The sequence below is a fragment of the Lepidothrix coronata genome, unplaced genomic scaffold (assembly GCF_001604755.1).
Source record: "Lepidothrix coronata isolate B3197 unplaced genomic scaffold, Lepidothrix_coronata-1.0 Scaffold22, whole genome shotgun sequence".
Classification (NCBI taxonomy): domain Eukaryota; kingdom Metazoa; phylum Chordata; class Aves; order Passeriformes; family Pipridae; genus Lepidothrix; species Lepidothrix coronata.
The window spans coordinates 1,807,051-1,825,334 of record NW_016690202.1 but is presented as its reverse complement, the minus strand read 5'-3'; the positions used below and the strand labels follow the sequence as shown (position 1 = coordinate 1,825,334).

The 18,284-nt window shown below is 39.9% G+C and overlaps 3 protein-coding genes across 4 annotated transcripts in view; 1 reads left to right on the top strand and 2 right to left on the bottom strand.

The window, feature by feature from the left end:
- The window catches only part of LOC108494009 (zinc finger protein 541-like), a 2,665-nt gene extending 2,484 nt beyond the window's left edge, over nt 1–181 (bottom strand). The window contains exons 1-2 of the mRNA XM_017808074.1: nt 163–181; nt 71–102 (exon numbers count right to left, since the gene is read on the bottom strand). Of these exons, the coding sequence (XP_017663563.1) occupies nt 71–102; nt 163–181 (51 nt within the window). The remainder of the gene's footprint in view (nt 1–70; nt 103–162) is intronic.
- On the bottom strand, nt 50–2,163 carry LOC108494030 (zinc finger protein 541-like). Of its 2 annotated transcripts, XR_001873699.1 has the most exons (3): nt 1,820–2,163; nt 553–602; nt 267–400 (listed from the first exon to the last, which is right to left on the bottom strand). XR_001873699.1 is itself a non-coding variant. In XM_017808103.1 (2 exons), the coding sequence occupies exons 1-2, from the start codon at nt 678–680 to the stop codon at nt 232–234; spliced, it is 297 nt and encodes a 98-aa protein (XP_017663592.1). In that variant the 5' UTR covers nt 681–755; the 3' UTR covers nt 50–231. The 2 variants fall into 2 exon arrangements, 1 of the variants encoding a protein (XP_017663592.1); XM_017808103.1 differs by lacking the exon at nt 1,820–2,163 and having other exon boundaries at nt 50–400; nt 553–755.
- A 10,771-nt stretch (nt 2,164–12,934) lies between these two features.
- SCAMP1 (secretory carrier membrane protein 1) overlaps nt 12,935–18,284 on the top strand; it is a 41,380-nt gene continuing 36,030 nt past the window's right edge. The window contains exon 1 of the mRNA XM_017808094.1: nt 12,935–13,066. Coding sequence (XP_017663583.1) covers nt 13,010–13,066 — 57 coding nt within the window. The 5' untranslated portion in view covers nt 12,935–13,009. The remainder of the gene's footprint in view (nt 13,067–18,284) is intronic.

The following is an 18,284-nucleotide window of genomic DNA, read 5'->3' as shown; positions in this document are numbered from 1 at the left end:
AAGCAGCTTTGGTAATGGTAAGTAGGGATAAATCTCCCCTCTTTCAGGGTTGTTGGCCAGTGAAAAATGCCCTTGAACATAAAAGTTGTTCTTTTTGCTGGTCTACTAAAAGTGAGCAATCTCCTTCCCTCTAATACTACAATGTGGGAAGATGGGAGAGACAAGAAGAGCAGCGAAGCATGCAGGAAGCTTCTTTTTTACCAAAAAAATGAGTTTTCAAACCCAAGTATCTCAGGGGTGGGAAAAAAGCATGCAGATACCTCTGTCATGTGTTTCCATGACAGAATCAGTGTCCTCCCACGGCTTCCAGACCAGGGATGCGTGTTCTTCATCCTCAGTTGGGGGTCTGGCCTGCAGCTCAGGGAGCTCAGCCTGAAAGTCGCTGCCAACATTGATGTGTCTAAAGGAAGTGGAGGTGAGAAAGTCAAGTGGTGAAGAGAACATCCCATGGACCCATGGGCTTGAACCAATCCCACTTTGACTGTGAAATAGCAGTTCCCTCCTTGCCATTCCCCAGATTTGCTATCCTTTAATCACTATGCCAGAACTCACGGCTTAATGCGGACTCTTGCTTTCTTCTTCATTTTCCCTCTCCTTTCCACCTGAAAGAGATCAAAACAATGCTCCAGGTAAAAATCATTCTGCCCACGCTGCCCTGTAGACTTCCTTCTCATCCTCATTGTTGCAAACCACTAGCTATTCTCTCTGAATTCCCCTCAGTTTGGTGTAATTGCTGAGTTTTTCACGTGGAACTTCTGAGGAGGGACCTTATAGCAGTCTGCAGCTTCCCCATGAGGGGAATCAGAGGGGCAGGCACTGATCTCTTCTCTCTAGTGACCAGTAACAGGACTGAAGGAAGCTGAGTCAGGGGAGCTATAGGCTGGATATTAGAAAAAGGTTCTTCACCAGAGGGTGGTTGGGCACTGGAACAGGCTCCTCAGGGAAGTGGTCACATCACCAAGCCTGACAGTGCTCAAGAAGCATTTGGACAATACTCTCAGGCACTTGGCGTGATTTTGGGGGGTGACTCAATGATCCTTGTGGGTCCCTTCCAACTCAGAAGATTCTGTGATTCTGTTCCTGAGAGGGACTATTCAGGATGGGATTTTGCAGCTGCCTCTAACCATGGGGCAGAACCAGCCCCACAGGGATTGAAAAACATGGAGAAATTTATACAAATATCTATCTAGAAAAGATATTCAATATATGTAAAAAATAAAAAGTCTATATACATATATTAAAATAGAATGTATCTATAATTTATATACAAATATAAATACAAATTTAAATTTTATATAAATATACAAATATAATAATAATTAAAACCAGAACATTTTGGGAGGGTCAAAGCCAGTATTGGAGGACAAGCCCAGTAAAATGGTTGCATCCTATGCACAACAGGAATTGCAGAGGAGAAGTCACATAATTCTGTTTTTTAAAGCTTTGGGGAAGCTGTGGGCAGAGTCAGGGCTTAATGTATTTGCTGACACAACTCCTGAACTCCTCTGTAATGATAGGATTGTTCTGGGGTAACCACAATGTAGTTTTACTACTTAAAGAGGTACCAAGAACTGATAATCAGATCATCAGTGGACAAGGATCTGAAACTGCACCATGCCATCTCCCTATCTCGTCTATTGAAATGTCCACATTTCCACTGGAGGCATAATTATTCCTAGAGAAGGTGGACCCCACTTTAATTTATAACCTCTTCTGGGGAAAGCGACCATAGACCATGTTTGTTGTGGTCGGTGGGACAGCCAGCTGGACTCTCCTGCACTTCTGATACCAGTTTAAGGGCAAACAAGGATTTTCTTACCTTTGGCAGCCCTGAAGCAATTCTGGGAGCACAGGAGGAGATGAGAATGTTGACCCAGAAGCCAGATCAGGGGCTGAGGCTAGGAGCTGGCTGTTTAGAGAAAGCCCAGGACCAGATCCTGCAGCTGCTGCTCCACCAGCGATCCACCTGTGTTCCACCAACGGCTGCAGGAGCAGGGGACAACAACGGTTGCTGGGGCACAAGCCCAGCATTCCATACAGAACCCCAGGGAACCCAATGGGGATAAATAACGGTTGTGCTACCTTTGCTTCTTTTACTTCTTCTATGGCAAGTTTGCTTTGAGGACCTTCCCATCAGGGCATGCCTTGGGAGTCCTCTGGACAGGGGAAAGCAGTGCAGGGAAGGCCCTCTGTGTTCTCTGTGCTTCTCTGTAAAGTGCCTCCAGCTGAGCATGCACAGGATCCTGACTCCATCAAAGAGACAACACCACATTACCTGAAGAGCTGGAGAACTAGAAGAACTCTTGCAGCTGGGTCTCCTCTGGCTCTGAGATGGTGCAAGTCATTTAGTGGAGAATCAATTCTGAAGCTTTCTCTCTAAGTGGAGGCATTCATCCTGCTCCCTTTCTAAGTTCTCTGGTGCCTAACAATGTTGCAAGTTTTCTCTCCTTTGGGTCACTAAATTGTTCTCTCACCTCAGCACTCATTCCTTGAAACTTGGAGAAACATGATATTTTTAAGGGGAATTGATGGGGACACAAACATACACACATATGGACACAATACTAGTAATTCCATAGGAAACATTTAATACGGAATTCCTGTTTCTGCCAGCTCCTTTGAAGAAGCTTAATGTTCCTCTAAAAACACTGTGGGATTCATCTAAGAGATTAACGTTAGGAGAATTATTTTTATAGATTAATAGCCTTAAAATTTGTTTTTAATACTTAGGGTCCAATTATTCCCAAACCCAGCACATTTTACTGCTTTCCTGCCTAATATTAGACAAAAGCAAATCTTACTTTCTTCCCAGTGAGCTTGTTGCACACACACCAGCAAACTAAGTGGGTAGAGTTCTTAAAAAAGGCCCACTGCAAAGCAGATACTTTGTAGACTCTACAAGTCCCATCTTTTTCTTGAAGAAATCAATGGCTGGAAAAGCAACATCCCTTCAAGCCCAGAGCTCCAGAAAGGGCAAAGAACCTCCAAGTGATGAAGGGGCTTTTTCCTCTTCTATCTTTTCCGGACAAGAGATATCCCCAAAACTTAGTTGTGAAACTCTGATATTTTCTGCCTGATAAGAAACCTGGGGAAATTATTTTAATTTATTGCTAATCAAACCAGAGTAGGATAAGGAGAAATAAAACCAGATCTGAATATCTCTCTCTCTTGCTGCAGTTGCACCATTTTTTCCCCTCCTTCTTAAATATGTTATCCCAGAGGTACTTCCAGCTTCGTTTGCAATTCAGCCTTGGCCAGCAGCAGGTTCGTCTCAGATCCAGGTGGCACTGGCTCCATCAGACACAGGGAAACTTCTGGCAGCTTCTCAGAGAAGCCAGCTAGGTAGTTCCCCATGTGGAGTGCAATCAGAAGACCATCAGCTGTCATCTCTGCTCTAGGGAAGCCATGAGCTGTGTTTGTGAGAGCAAGAGCCACCAAAGAAAACTGCACAGTTTTTAATCAGAAAGCGCTGAAATAATTAAAATAATAAATTAAGACATTGTCCTGTAATCTGCTAAATTACTGAGTAAAATCCAAAATATTTTCCTTGGTGTGGTAGCTGTTGGTACTTCTGATGTCACTTTTCTTTATGGAATTTACAGGTTACATATAATTATTATGCCAATAAATAATTGCAATACTAAATTATGTATCTTATTATTTATTATTTATCATTTTTTATTCCAGTCCATACTTTGTTATGGACCATGGAACCTTCACCAGGCCCATTATTGCAGGATCAAGTCCATAACTGTCATGTTATGTAAGTATATTTGGCATATCTGAGTTTATTTGGGGTGTAAAAGAGTAATAATATTAAGATGTGGGCTAAGCGAAACTCACAGACTGTTTGTACATTAAAATACCAGAGGAACTTCATTGCCACCCACCTTGTTGCCTGCATGCCAGGGTGCAACTGACACCAACACAGAGATAGAGATCTCTAGTGGAGCCATGGTTTCATCCCTGAAAGGCACTCAGCGTTTGGGGGGGCATTTTCCATCTCCCACTGCCTCCAGCAACAGCTCCTGAGTGTTAACATTTCTGGTGTCATGCACCATAACACAAAAAAGGGGGATCAGCCACCCAAGGACTTCGGGTCCTTTGCAAATCATTCTTAGGCCTTACAATTTTTTTCTTCGTTATATAAAATAGTAATGATAATATGAGCTACTACACCAAATTTCTCTGAGCATAATGTAATTTAGAGAGAGCCCGGAGCAGGAATCCTTAGTGTACAAATTCCTTGTCTTTGTTTTTACAAAACTGAACTTGCTATTAGGTAGAAGTAATATTTTTCACTCCTATATTTCACAGCAAAAAACTACTAAAAAAATCAGAAACAATAACATTATATGGAAGAAAAAGACATGGACATTTCTAATACTTAGCACTTTTTTTAATTAGAAAGCCATTTTGTGTAGTTGAGTGAGGACACAGAATAAGGTGGAGGGATTTGGCTATTGGGAGCAGAAACTGGATGTGATTTTCTTAGGATGGTACATTCTTCATATAATGTACATAATACAGTTGGGATGGATTACAGGAAAGTTGAGATTTTTTTCAGCAATGAAGGTATGAATTAAAATACTCTAAATCACAGATATAGCATTTTGGCTTAAACAGTAAAGGATGACAGATGACTTCAAAAGTGTAGAGATAATAAGCTTAGATATTTTGGCATTAAATTTCCAAAGAAGGAGGACCTATCTTAATGAAATATGGAATAGCAATTGCTTACTCTCTGGAAATGTGAAAATATTATTACCAGTGAAATGACCTAGTGAATTCCTCAACTTTAAATGTATAGTTGGATTTTAGCATCTCTTTTTCATTAATCTCTCTTAATCCACAGAATCTTGAAGAACTCTATAAAATAATTAAACAATTCCTAAAAGTTAAATTTTAAGTTAATACACAAAATAGAACAACTGACAGAATGCTGTGGCAGGACAAATCAGGACAGTGGTGTCACAGAATTCCTAGAGGAAATGTTTCTTCAGAGACACTAATAGAACAGAACTTACTGACCTCAATCCTGCAATGTAGCTCAGGCCAAAACATTCAGTATATTCACTTGCCAACTCTTGCAAGCATAAAACAACATGTAGAATTTAAAAGCACACTACAGGGCACTTTGGGCAATATGCAGTTAACCAATATAAATATAATACATAGATACTTGCACACATTTACATATAAAGAGATAGAAGAAAAAGATATTTTCACTCAGGCTCAAATTAAACATTGCACAAGTCTTGAAACAAGAGTAAGGATTTATTCATGGCATACAACCTTAGATAACATTATATTTTTAATAGTTGTATTTAAGGATAACTGTCTGTGATAGGAATTTTTAAAAGCAGTCATTTATTAAAAATCCCTTAGAAAGCAAGCTGATGAAGCTAATTACCTTATAAAATTTCATACGGAAATCTGCAACATGGAAAGGAAATGGAAATTGTTTTGCATTGTGTTATTTCAGTGCTATGCTTTTAAAAGACAAAATTCAAAGTCTCTAAACTTATGAAGTACGGATTGCAAACATGAACCCACAGCAAAAGATTAGAAGGAGCTAAAGCAGATCGCAATCAAAATTAACCGGACAGCACAAGTTCAGTACTACTCGTTTCATGGAACATTTTAATCTTTATACAATTTGCTAGTACTGTTGTCCCAGATATCAATGTGAAATGTAAAATTACACAGGCCCTACTTTATACAGGATGTATTGGAGAAGGGAGAGTTCATGTAAAACTGACATGGAAATGAATTTTGCAACAGCATTCTGGAAAGATATGAGCAGTGACAAATGGATTATTCAGGGAAAGATTATTACAATAGATGAGATACTAGATGATGAAAGCCTTGCTGAGGGTTTTTAGCTGTTAGGGTGGATAAGAAAGGGAGCAACTCTGACTGTGTATTACTAACTTTTTGCTTAACTTTGTGTTCCATTGCAAATACTTGACAGAATCATTGAACACGCTTATCTTTTGGATGGGACATCTATGTGAAACTGCAGTGCTTTTTTTACTCAGTGCATGTAACACCGACTCTCTTGTATTTTTCACATAAATCTTCATCTGAATTAAAAACCAAATATATTATTTTGCTGACTATGTTTTCTCAGTATTTCTGCAACACTCCAATAGATATCCTTTTCCAAAAATAGAAACAGTATTGTTTGGTTGTTAAATAATACTCAAATGTTAAGTGCATCTCACAGAATAGGCGTGGGCACGAAGTAGAAAGCATACAACTTCTTTAACCTGTTACTGTGAATATTGCAAATCAAAGAAGAAATGTTTTACAATGCAATTAACTTTTTGAATAGAAATTCTGCAAAATCAGTCTTCTTGATTCAAAATTTTGCACTTTGTATTCTGTATCACATTTGGGTTCTATATTATTCATATTTTCACTGACTGTAAACATGGATTTTCTTTTGAGTCATACAGCATGAAAAAAAATAAGAAATTTGGAGTTACAGGCAGAGCTTTTATCCAAAAATATGAACACCAAGATTTGAGTCTGAGAATATACTTCTCTGTACATTTGCTAAAAGATGTTTAACAACCTGGTACTATGTTTCAAAATTAGTTTCTTTACACTAATTGGATCACAAAGCTTCTGGTGACTTTAGTTTTACTGAGCTTAATGAAAGTGACATTTCATCTGTGAAATCAGACACACCTACCAAAGGCTAACATAAAAGCATTGGAAAAGAGTTTAGGGTTTTCAAGGCAAATGTGCTTTGTGAACAAAAATAATAGTTTACTATCCCATCTTTTGGTGACCACTTTCAAGTATTTAAACTATGCTGCTAGTCTCTAGATATTGATAGTCTAGGATATTGATAGTGCACTAGCAGATGAAAAATTTAATCTTAATTTCTGCTAAAAATGCCATGAGACTTACCAAAGGATAATATTTAGCACTTTGTAATACCTGGTTATGAGCTACACTCCAGCACTACTTTCAGTAGTTCAAGAAGTTTACAGTTATTTCAGGCTTCTATTTTAGGTTCATAAATCTTTAATCCATAAGTCTTTATTAAAGGAGGGGAAAACTTGATTTGCATGGATTCACACATACTTCTAAATGTTTTTCTTTCTAAGACAATACAAGCTGGAGCAGAGCACTCTGCATGCGCTGCAGTTCTACCACATGGAAATAATAGTACCATCCGATATTTGAAATTGTTTGGCAACCCAGTTTAATAGATCTGCACTAAGTATGTACTCTGTCTACCACTCTTTATCCACATAAATGCTAACAGTATTATCTGTTTCATCCTTATGGAAAGACTGAAACAAGAATATCCTTGGGAAAACATTCAGTTTCTCAGTGACCAGTGTATTTCAACAAGGACCTGCACGCTTTCTCCCTAACACTTCAGATCTCTGTTTAGTAAAATGACGATTTGACATTTACAACTTCTAAGTTATTCTGAGCTTTGAATTTCCAAGTGTGGCATAGAGCTTGCTGCAGATTTATACTCGGGTATTTCATAAGGAGTATTGTTCTGACTTTGCATACTTTTGAAACTATAGAAAAAGCAGTTATCTGTTTTAAATGGGGGACAAAGGGATGTGGCTCTACTAAGAAAATTCTTCCTCATGAATTGCATGTTTTCTTATCATGTAACATGAATAACTTTAGGCTTTTGAGCTAATAATGCAGGTTTGCTTCCCTTTTATGCAATGCTTCAGAGAGCCAGATTTTTTTTTCAAAGGCAGAAAGATATATAGGATTTTTCCTCAGTTTTGGTATGTTTCCAGTGAGGTTTGTTTCAACCATTGAATGAACTAACTTTCGGTAACTTAACATGTTAAAGATTTTAATTCCAAGACTTTTGTAAACAAGAGACCAGGGTCACAATAAAATGACTGATCTGGTTCCTATGTTCTGTTTCTTTCCAGCAATTAGATTTAGTGATATGCCTGCGTCCTTTGCTTTCTCCCACTCCCCACTTTTTAAAACAAATCCGTCCCAATAAGGAATCAGCACAAAATGGAATCAATGTTGAAATACTTTCCTCCAGAGATCTGCAGTGCTTTGAGGAAACGATACTTTTTGTCTTAAAAGTGTGCACTAAGCTACTGTTACTGAAAAGAGAAAGCAATTACTACATTTTTACTGTTAAATATATTACTTTTCTATTTGACTTTACATCTGAACAGGCAAAAGTTTAATAAAAATTTTGTTTATGTTTTTCTTCTACTTCAGAGAAAGTCTAATCTGCATGCTAAAATCTGTCATTTTTCATATCCATAATTTGCCCCTTCTGAAAAGAAGCCTCTGAAATTAATGAATGCATGGTTTTTTAGTTCTGCCAAGACTTTTTATTTTAAGGATATGATTAATGTTATGAATGTCAAAGGGCAAATTCAAAAGAATAAGTTATTTATTAAAAAAAAAAAGGTATTTTTATATGAACCCTTGTGAAATAAATCTCCGTCATTTCAAACTATGCTGTCTCTACAGCTGCGGGCATGAGTAGCTATCAGAAACTTCCAGAGCTATTTTCTGTGTCCGTCCCTGTGCTTGCTCAGTGCCTGCACACCTTTTAAGTATGCAAGTAAGGTACAATTGATCTTTCAAAAGTCAAATGTTAAATGAACGTACTTTACGAAACCCTACAGAAAGAAAGAGTTGCCATATAATAGAATACATACCTTCTGCTTTAGGTCATGTGCCTATTACATGTGATAGACCACATCTGTCATTGCCCTAAATAAATTCTAAGGAAAATGTTTGAGCAGAGAAAAACAAGAAAAACACTGTATGCTGTTAAAAAAAAAATTGTCCTACCCAAACTGGGATATGTGGCTACCTAACTTACGGTTATCTGGTTACCTAGCTTATGGTTTACTGTCATCTCTACTCCTTCCAATTGCTCTCATTTCTGGGAATCACTCCTTTTATTAAACCAACATCTGCTTAATTTTCCTTCAACACTGCAATGTTCCTATTTAATGTTTAAATTGTTTATTTATGAATCCTTCTATCAGCTTCACTTCATGTATGCTATTGGAGCCTTCATAATAACTGCACCACACCATATCTTTCCAGCAGCATGGTAATCTGCAAAACAAATTTCACCAGTAGATACTTAGATTTAATAATTATGTTTTTAATAGCAAAGATTTAGCTTCAAACTACAGGTGACTGCCTAAAATTTCCCTTGTTGTCTAAAGGGTGGCATGAGCGCGGTTGTGCGTTGTCATATTGCCTTGGAGTACAAGTTTGAGTAAGTTCAGACATAAGGGCACTCTTTCAACATTCTGTTGTTCATGTAGCAAGAACTATTGATGAAGGTTTTTGGATGGTGAGAAGCCTGATATTCTGCTGCTTTGTGTGCGACCGTTCACTTGTTCATCATCTTTCCCTGTGGGTCTCCCTGTGGACTGTTCTATTTGGAAGAGCTGGCTTCCCTTTTATAACATCAGACTTCTCATTACTGGCCAGAAAAAACCCTGTCCTTAAAGCACTGCTTCACTGCCGGGACACCATTCAGCACTGCAAAAGCAAGACATTAATTTTGCTTTTGGTGGGGTAGTGACTGCAGCAGCAGAGGCATGGATTCTTGCCTGATGACAGCTGTACATGTCCTGACACAGCTGTATTAAGACCCTCTGCGCCAGGCATGAGGCTTCTTGTCCACTAATGGTCACATACTGGAGAATAGGCACATGTAGAGATGGAATGACAGCGGGATACCCCAAGCTAAAAATTCTCAATTGCTGTGCTTTGTGTGAAGAATCTACTTGCACCTGTGCACCAGAATCAGGAGAATCAAAGTGTGAAGAATGTGCTTTGAGCTATTTTATGCAAAGTCCCATCTTTGTTCTGCAAAACTGTGTATAGTTGAATTGAAAGCAAAACACCATAATTCCTTTTGTTCTCCATCTTTTATCTTTTTTTTTTTCAGAATTCCAGACATTTGAACACCACATTTTTTAATTGTTTTCCAGATCCCAGAATTGCAATTCAATTGCTAATTTGTATTTTATAACTTAATAATTACAACTTAATAATTACATAATGAGGAAAGTACAAGTGACTAAAAAGCGCTGCAAAACATAAATAGCCAAAACAGAGACAGCTATTGATGTTCAACTATTTAAGTACAATTTTAAATTGGAAAGGATGAGAGACCCATTGAAAAGTTATTTGCCAGGATCATTTGCCTGGAAGGGATCATAGCACAAATTCTGTCACTGTCTAGACAATTCCCACTGAAGTCTACATGTGTACTTCTTATTGAGGAGTATGTGTATGAGGAGAGGTTGGGGAGGTGTAAGAAGAGGGCTGCAGAAAACAAGCATCTGCAGTATAATATATCAAGAGATAATACAGTGGTAGAGGGAGACAGGTGAGACTGAGGTCTGCTCATTGACTGAAACAGTTCTTTTATCACTTGCCTTAGCTTCTGCTCTTCCTCCCACTCACAAGTTGGTGTAGGGAACATATACAAGTAGCACAGACTGCTAGTGCTCCTTGGCTTCACTCTACAGTGCTTGGAATGTTCTACCCACTCCCAAATAACATGTGTTTGCTTTTCCACATCTTCCCTCATAACTGTAGCTTACTACTCACTGCTCCCACGCACTGGCTTCCTGGAAAGATTAGCCATCCTCCTAAAGGTAGCATTTGAGGCAGTGTGTGGCTTCAGCCACAGCTGTTGCGACTCTTAAGGCAAGAAGGGGGAAATTGCTACTGTTCTGTCCCCAGCTAGATGGATAAATAGGTCTTCTTCCAGCAGGAATAAGTCTTCTTATATGTCATCTTGCTGTCTTGGCCAGTGATTGCTGGACTCTGTAAGTGTGCTTATTCCTACTTTTGCTGTTGATGAGATAGGAAACAGGCAGACAAGTTCAGTCTGGGAGAAAAATGAAGACGCCTTGCTAGTGATACTTATGATGGGCCTGCACATTCCTAAAATACAGTCATTCCATATAATGGAAGAAGGGCTCTACTCCTTGGATGAAGACAAGCAATTGGTCTGCAGGGAAACGAAATGGAGGGAAGGATGGTTTGCCAATGATTTGCTCTTTGTAGAGTACCAGAACAGATGGAGTACAGTAGCACCAGCAACCATACAGGACAATATATTCTTTCCAGCCAAACCTTCATTCATTCATGCATGCATTCATTCATTCATGTTCAGCTCATAGAGAAGCATATATACAGTTGCCAGTGCACACAGCTTCTGGACTCACCACTCATTGAGTCATGGGTGAATATTGGAAAACGTGATTTAGTTTGCTGTCATCATAACTGAGATATACGAATGATTGTGACTAATACTGTAATGTACTTTCGTTGATTGTACAACAGCTGCATTTGTATTTTTTGAAGTATTTTACACTTCATAGCAACAAAAAAGTTGAAAGCATCTTATTTAGAAGCTATGCTTTTATGATTTGTCCCATTTCCATACCATCATATATCTGACATAATCAGATATCCTTCACATAATGAGAAACTTTTGCATAAATCAGAGCAGCCTTGAAGTAATTACTGCTTTCCTTACTGATCCATGAAAAAATCGATTCTTGTGTACATGTAGGATTTTTCCTGACTTACTGACAGGACACCACCATTGTAATGACTGCCAGTGTCATGATCATATTAATTATATACACAGAGCTATTAAAAATCATAAAAGTGTTAACATAGCATTCAAAGAACTCTGAATAGAGTGCCCCACAGTGAGTCTGGATTATTACATTGGGGAAAACCCCACATACCAAAAAAGGACAGTTTTATAGCAATTTCTTTTTGTCTGACCTGCCTCAAACTTTTTTCTTCATTTAAATGAAATTTCAAATCACTTCTTTAAAAAGTACATAAAGAAATTCAGGTTTTGAAAATGTTGCATCAGTGTAGACTGTTTGCTATCAATGATACTGGATTTCAGATTTCAACCACGGCTCTGAACCAAAGGAGCTCCTCCCATTTATTTGTGTCATTTGGACTAGGTTCTTCAAACTGCACTGTCTGTATTACTGAGGAAGTATTTTAAAAGTCTTCTGAACTGTTGAAAATGGTTGAGTAATTCCAAGAGGCCTTTTCGATGCTTCCACGTGGTTCAAAGTCATACGTCACCTACAGCCCCTGCTGAACCTTTGTGCAAGACACCCGAGCAGCCACATGCATGGCAAACTAATTTACCATGCCAGCAGCAGGAGAGGATGACAGCAAATTTATGTTTCATCGAGTAAACCTCAAACTCGCAGGCTTTCGCACATCCACCTCACTTTGCAGAGCAGAGCGGCTGTCCCAGCCCACTGGGACGGTGCAGGACGGAGGGTTAGGGAGGCCGAGCTCCCGCTGGCAAGCCCATCCCAACTGCCAGCCGGGGAGCTCCTGGCTGGCGCTGACAAACGAGGGCGCGGGACAGGGCCCCCCACCCCTCCCCAGCCGGAGCGGCGAGGCTGGACGGCCGCCCGACTACAGCTCCTCCACACCACAGTGAGTCCTCAGCCCGAGAATGGCGCTTCCCGCCCTCCTCCATCCCCGCCCCACAGTGAGTCCTCAGCCCGAGAATGGCGCTTCCCGCCCTCCTCCATCCCCGCCCCAAGAATAGCCTCTACCAACCCCTGCTCCTGCTTTGCCTCCTGCCCGCCCCAGGAACTGTTATTGCTATTCCTATTGCTGCTGCTGCTGCTCCTCCTCCTGCTGCTCCTCCTCCTGCTGCTCCTCCTGCTGCTCCTGCTGCTCCTCCTCCTGCTCCACCTCTCCCTCCGTCCTTCCCTCTCTTCTCCCTTCCCAGGGCCGTCCTGCCCCGTAACTTCACTTCCGGGGCGGCCATTTTGGGCGGTCCGTGGCAGGTCGGTGCGGCGGCGGGGCGGGCTCGGCCCGGGCCGCAGGGCTGTGACAGCGGCGGGGAAAGCAGGAGCGACAGCGGTGGGGCGGACACCCGCGCCGGGCAGTGTCGGGGCGCCGCCGCAGGGTCAGAGCCGCCGCCCGGGGACCGCAGCGCCCGCCTGCCCGCGCCATGTCGGACTTCGACAGCAACCCCTTCGCGGACCCGGACCTCAACAACCCGTTCAAGGTGAGGCCGGGGCGGCGGGCGGCCGTGAGGGTTCCTCGATGTGGGGTTGTGCCGAGCCGCGGGCACCCCGCGGGAGGGGGGAGTGAGGGCCCCGTGGGGGGTGCGGACAGGGGTCGCTGCCCTGAACGGGCCCTAAGGGGGCGGCTCGCTCGGGGCGCCGAGGATAAGCAGCGTTTTCTCAAGTTATGGGTTCCGTGTCTCCTTCTGTAGCTAAAATAACAAGTCGCGTTTCAGGTAGAATATGTTGAAGGGAAAAAAAAAAAGGCTTGGTTTTTTGGAGGTTTTGGGGTTGTTTTGTTTTGGTTTTTTTTGGTGGGTTTTGTTTTGTTTTGGGTTTTTTTGTTGTTGTTTTCTGGGAGGGTTTTCATGGTTGTTTGTTTTTCTTTTTTTTTATTTTGACGGTAGCTTTTTGTGTGTATAACGCTACTAGTCTTTTTTTTTTTTTTTCGTCTGATTGACCCAGATAGTTAAGCTTAGTGAGTTTGCCGTCTTTTTCCTCTCTAGTCTCCTCCCACCCCTGTCAAGCTTACCTATTCCCTTACCTTGTTTCTGGAGCAATCAGGGTACCGATGGCTGGACGTGATTTCTAACCTGCGTCTCAAAGTGGTGTGTTGTAATGAATTATAAAGATTTTAGGTTTTGCACTACTGACTTGTCATACAGCTGCGACTTCTTTCTTCACTCACTGTTCTGGCTTCAGCTGTGAAAATGAGCTGACCTCCCTCGATGCTTCCCCTCCTGATCTTCCTTTATTATTTAAATCCAGTTCTGCTAGCATATTGAGCTACTTACTTTGGTAATGTCACTGAAATTTTGCCGACACTTTAAAGCACACACATAGTATATGGCAGTGAGTTTAGGATGTCAGCTGGAATAATCAAACTTTTAAAAAATTGATCTGTCACATTTCAAGAATACTTCTGTGCATGTAAATGCTGGAAGCATAGCATTCCTGACATCTGTTCATGAGAGTCTGTCTGAATCATTAGTTTAGTTCTTATAGTCATAAAACGTAGGCGATAGTATTCATTAGGCTAGAATTCCTTAGGCTACAACCTGTGTTTTCACTTATTAGTGACCTTCCAGATGAACAGGAGTCCTCATGTTGGGTTTGCTCCCAACAATAGTTTGGACTGGTACCATTATCAGTAAGCACTGTTCTTTTAAATATCTTTTGGCACCAAGCCAAAAGGTATCTTTGTTCTAGAATGTGTCTTCAGCAACAGAATTACGTGGTGTCTTTCCTCCTCCTTCCTTATTTTTTGTAATAATTAATAAAACAAGATCTAGCAAAATTTATTGTGTATGGATACCCAGAGCAGTTAGGGGTATTGTAAGCAGGATAGTTGCCCCTGCATTGCAGGACTAACTGGTCCTGTGTAGTGATTCTGAGACCTACCTGAACCATACTTCCAGTTTGAAGACATTCCTTAAAGTGCAGTAGCTTATTCCAGTTTTCAGTTATTCCAGTTTCTCCTTGGGGAAACACTTCTGTTGCAGCTGCTGGGCAGAATCCATACTCTGCTGCTCATCTGCAATGCATCATGATAAAAGGACTTTATAACAACTTTGCTGTACCTTGAAGCTCACTGTTAGACACACTTCTGGATTTCTTCTGTTTGCAGAAGATGGTTCAGGAAAGCTGGGCACTTTTCCTTTTTCAGAGGCTTTTTTCACTTCTTTAAGTCTTTGCTACCTTCTACTGCTCATAGAAGGTAATCGTGCATACCTTTACTTATCCATGCATTTAACTTCAAGGGGCAAAAGGTCTCATACATAAGCCAAAGCTTGATTGCCATCTTGTTGGCAAAACACCTTCAAAACTGGTAAGTATTCACTTAAATGCATGTCTGCATTTAAGGTTTGCCTGACTATGTGTTTTAAAATACTTTACACATAGAACTGGTATTTCCAGATGGACCCTGACAATCTTAAGTCATATTGTTCAAACGCCGTATTCAGACGTACTCATATTTTTGTCTTTACTTGATAATTTTATGTATGATGTGATTAGTTGTTTTCCTTGCTTTGGAAGATGCTTCCTGTGCTAATGTAATCACAAAGTAGTATGGCAGAGAAGAGGGGATAAGGCATCACGTGGAAGAGTTGTTGCCAAGGTCTAAAGTTAGATCATTCTTTTTCTTAAATATTTTGGTTTTACTAATTATCTTTGATCTCCTTATGAGGTTTCCTGTGACTGTTCTTATGTCTTTTTATAAAACGATTAGAGCAGAGCTTCTTGCCTGATGTTGATTCAAATAAAAATGTTCCCTGGAGAGATAAAGGTAAAGCAGAAACATCTAGTTTGCTCAGTATTTTGGACAGTTGATACTTTCAGAAGTCTAAAATTACCTTACCTGCTGGAAAAACTGAAATTTAGTTTGTAAAATGGAATTTCTTTTTTCAAGTATTAGCTTACGTGGATTGATCATAAAACACTGTAGATTTTGAGACTTTGAGGTTTTGGCTACCTAACCTCTGCATTTTATTTTTTTACTCTTAAAAGAACCAACAAACTTGAACTGAACTCAAAGGCAAATACACTTTTGAAGTCCTAGTATTCATCTGTAAATAATTGTCCTCTTAATGCTGTACCAGCAGTGCTATACCTAGATATGTTTTGGTTTGGAAGATAAAAGATAATGAAACAAACAGATAAGTAACATTCTAACATTAAAAAACTTCTGATCTCATTAAAGTTATGCAGAAGAAAATGCATTCATGTACCATACAAACGCTATAATCTGGTATAGCAGCAGTGTGAAGAATAACACAGTTGATGTAACCTTAGGTATCATAAATGAAAGCAGTCTAGTAATGAAATTTGTTTAATTTCTTTTACTAAGAGGCACTTATCGTAGCTTGTGAGTGTGAATTCACACTTCGTGTAGTTCTCGCCAACAAACAGTGCAGTCCCACAGCACCTAAACAGGGTGAGCAGAGCAGGTGTGGTGATTGTAACTGCGTTCAGTGCTGGGCAACTCTATAGAGAGGAGACAGATCTGAGCCCAAGTTAAAAAGCCAAGTCAAGGTCAGAATCACAGGCAGTGGAAGTAAACAGGGTCAGCCAACAATCCTGTGATGACCAGGTAAGTTGTTAGTGATGAAGGGGTGGGTCTGACCACCTAGGAGGCATTTGAGAATCTTCAAGGATCTGACAGTTTATCTTGAATAGACTAAACCATCATGAAATAAATTTTGTATGAAAAAACAAAGGCACATACCTAATGTAGCTGTCTCCTTTTTTTTTTTAGTATCATAGGCTAGGTGATAGTTGTACTCTTCTGTCTTGGGAGGTGATACAGTAAGGTTCTGAAATAGCAGTCTCAAAGTTCAGTATAAGTTTTGTTTACTCTGAAACAGCAGTTCATCTAAAAATGTGTTGCTTCTATGTTCTTGGTTCGAATTTTTTTTTTTCCTTTTAGAACTGAATTATCTATAGTTCTTTTAAGTAGGGCTATGAATTTCACAGGCATTTGTGTCCTGGTTGACAGCCTGCAAAAGGTTTGAGAGCTGACTGTTAATTACCCAAAAATATGAAACAGTTATTTATGGGTGGCTGTAGAATCAGAACTTTAAAACCGAGTAGTGTAATGAATTCTGTTGGGTCAGTTCATCTGATGTGTTTAGCTCTGAGCATATGTGTGTATTTGACACTATAGAAATTATGATATGACTGAAAACTAAGATACATTTCTATTCAAATGTGAATGATGACCTTCAAGGAAAGGCCAAACTAATATGTGATATGTAGATTTTTTTTATCTTGTTCAGTTTTAGTGTGGAATGACAGAATCAGAAAAAACCTCAAATGTATGTAAAGTATGGGAGTAGTTTCTTTGGGTGGGATTAGGTGTCCAGACTGTGGTCAGGTTTGAGTTGTTGCTCCAGAAAGACACAAGTAGTTCTGTCATGACTAACTTTCTTATATGGGTGACTGAAATGGTCTAAAAATGGTATTAGGCATCTTAATTACTCCCACTGAGGTCACAGGATTATTTGAGTTGCTAGAGCTAAGTATATGTTAAAGTTTAAATTTACAGAAGTAATTCCAGTTATAAATTGGATATTACACTTCATCTTGACTCACATGAGCACAAATTAATCTCCTGTCTGGTTTGGCAGGGAGTACAAGATGAAGGTTTGATGCTGAAGGTAATTGTGCAAGTGACTGCTACCTTCTGTGGCAGCAGAATCTATAAAATTTACACTTTGATTGCTGAAGTGAAGCTAAAGTTATAGAAACTTACAGGAAGAAAGAAGTCTTGATTATTTTTGAAGGATTGGGACCCTTAATATCTAAAGTGTTTCTGCAGCATGTCAGCTTTAGAATGAAAAAGTTTTGTTGTGTGCCTGTATGCATAACTGAGTTTTAATTCTTTTGTTGGACTATAAAATATACTGATTTAAGTTGTCTGTCTTTAAATTAGTAAAGGACATAAAATACAGATTTTTTTTCTTCTGAGTTTTACTTCCTGGGTCCCCTTAATGTCTTCAAAAATTATAAATTCCCCTAAATCTTGCATAATTTAATGCTGAACATCATGATAGTGGAAGTGTCCTTTAGCTGCCCTACATGATAGTTGGCTTTCAAGAGTGTGCATCATCAGTGCTGTAACTACATTACAGTCTATTAAAACTGTTTTTAAAAAGTGTTTTTAATAGATATTCAGTATCTGTTATAACTGCAGTTTTCCACCAGATTTTTAGTAAACAGCACATATTGCATTAGTATTGTTATTCCACTACATATTAAGAGTTAACATTTCTAAGGGGAACATAACATGCGTATTGGAGAACGATTTGAGAACAGCTGTGAGATGGAGGTGATACTTTGTTAGGTATCCAGTACTCCATTGCAAGATGAGGCTGGTACAAGCTTTAGGACAAATTTGGCCTTGTCAGCCTCTGAAGTTCTTTTATGTTTCAGGGGTTGGGAATTTGCCTTGCTCAGTAGCTCAGAACCCTTTACAGCTCTGCTTCCATAGGATGAATGTGGCATATAACAGGTACTGCTCGAAAGCCAAGTTTAAGAAACCTGAGTTGGCTACTTTTGCATTACTCTGGTGGTCTAGTGGTTAGGGTGCAGGACTCTCATCGCTGCGACCCGAGTTCGATTCCCAGCCCCCCGGGCAGATGGAGCTCGTCAGCCCTGTAAGGCAATCCATCTAAGAGAAGGTCACTCTAAACAAACCTACGTCCTGGGGACCTCACTGCC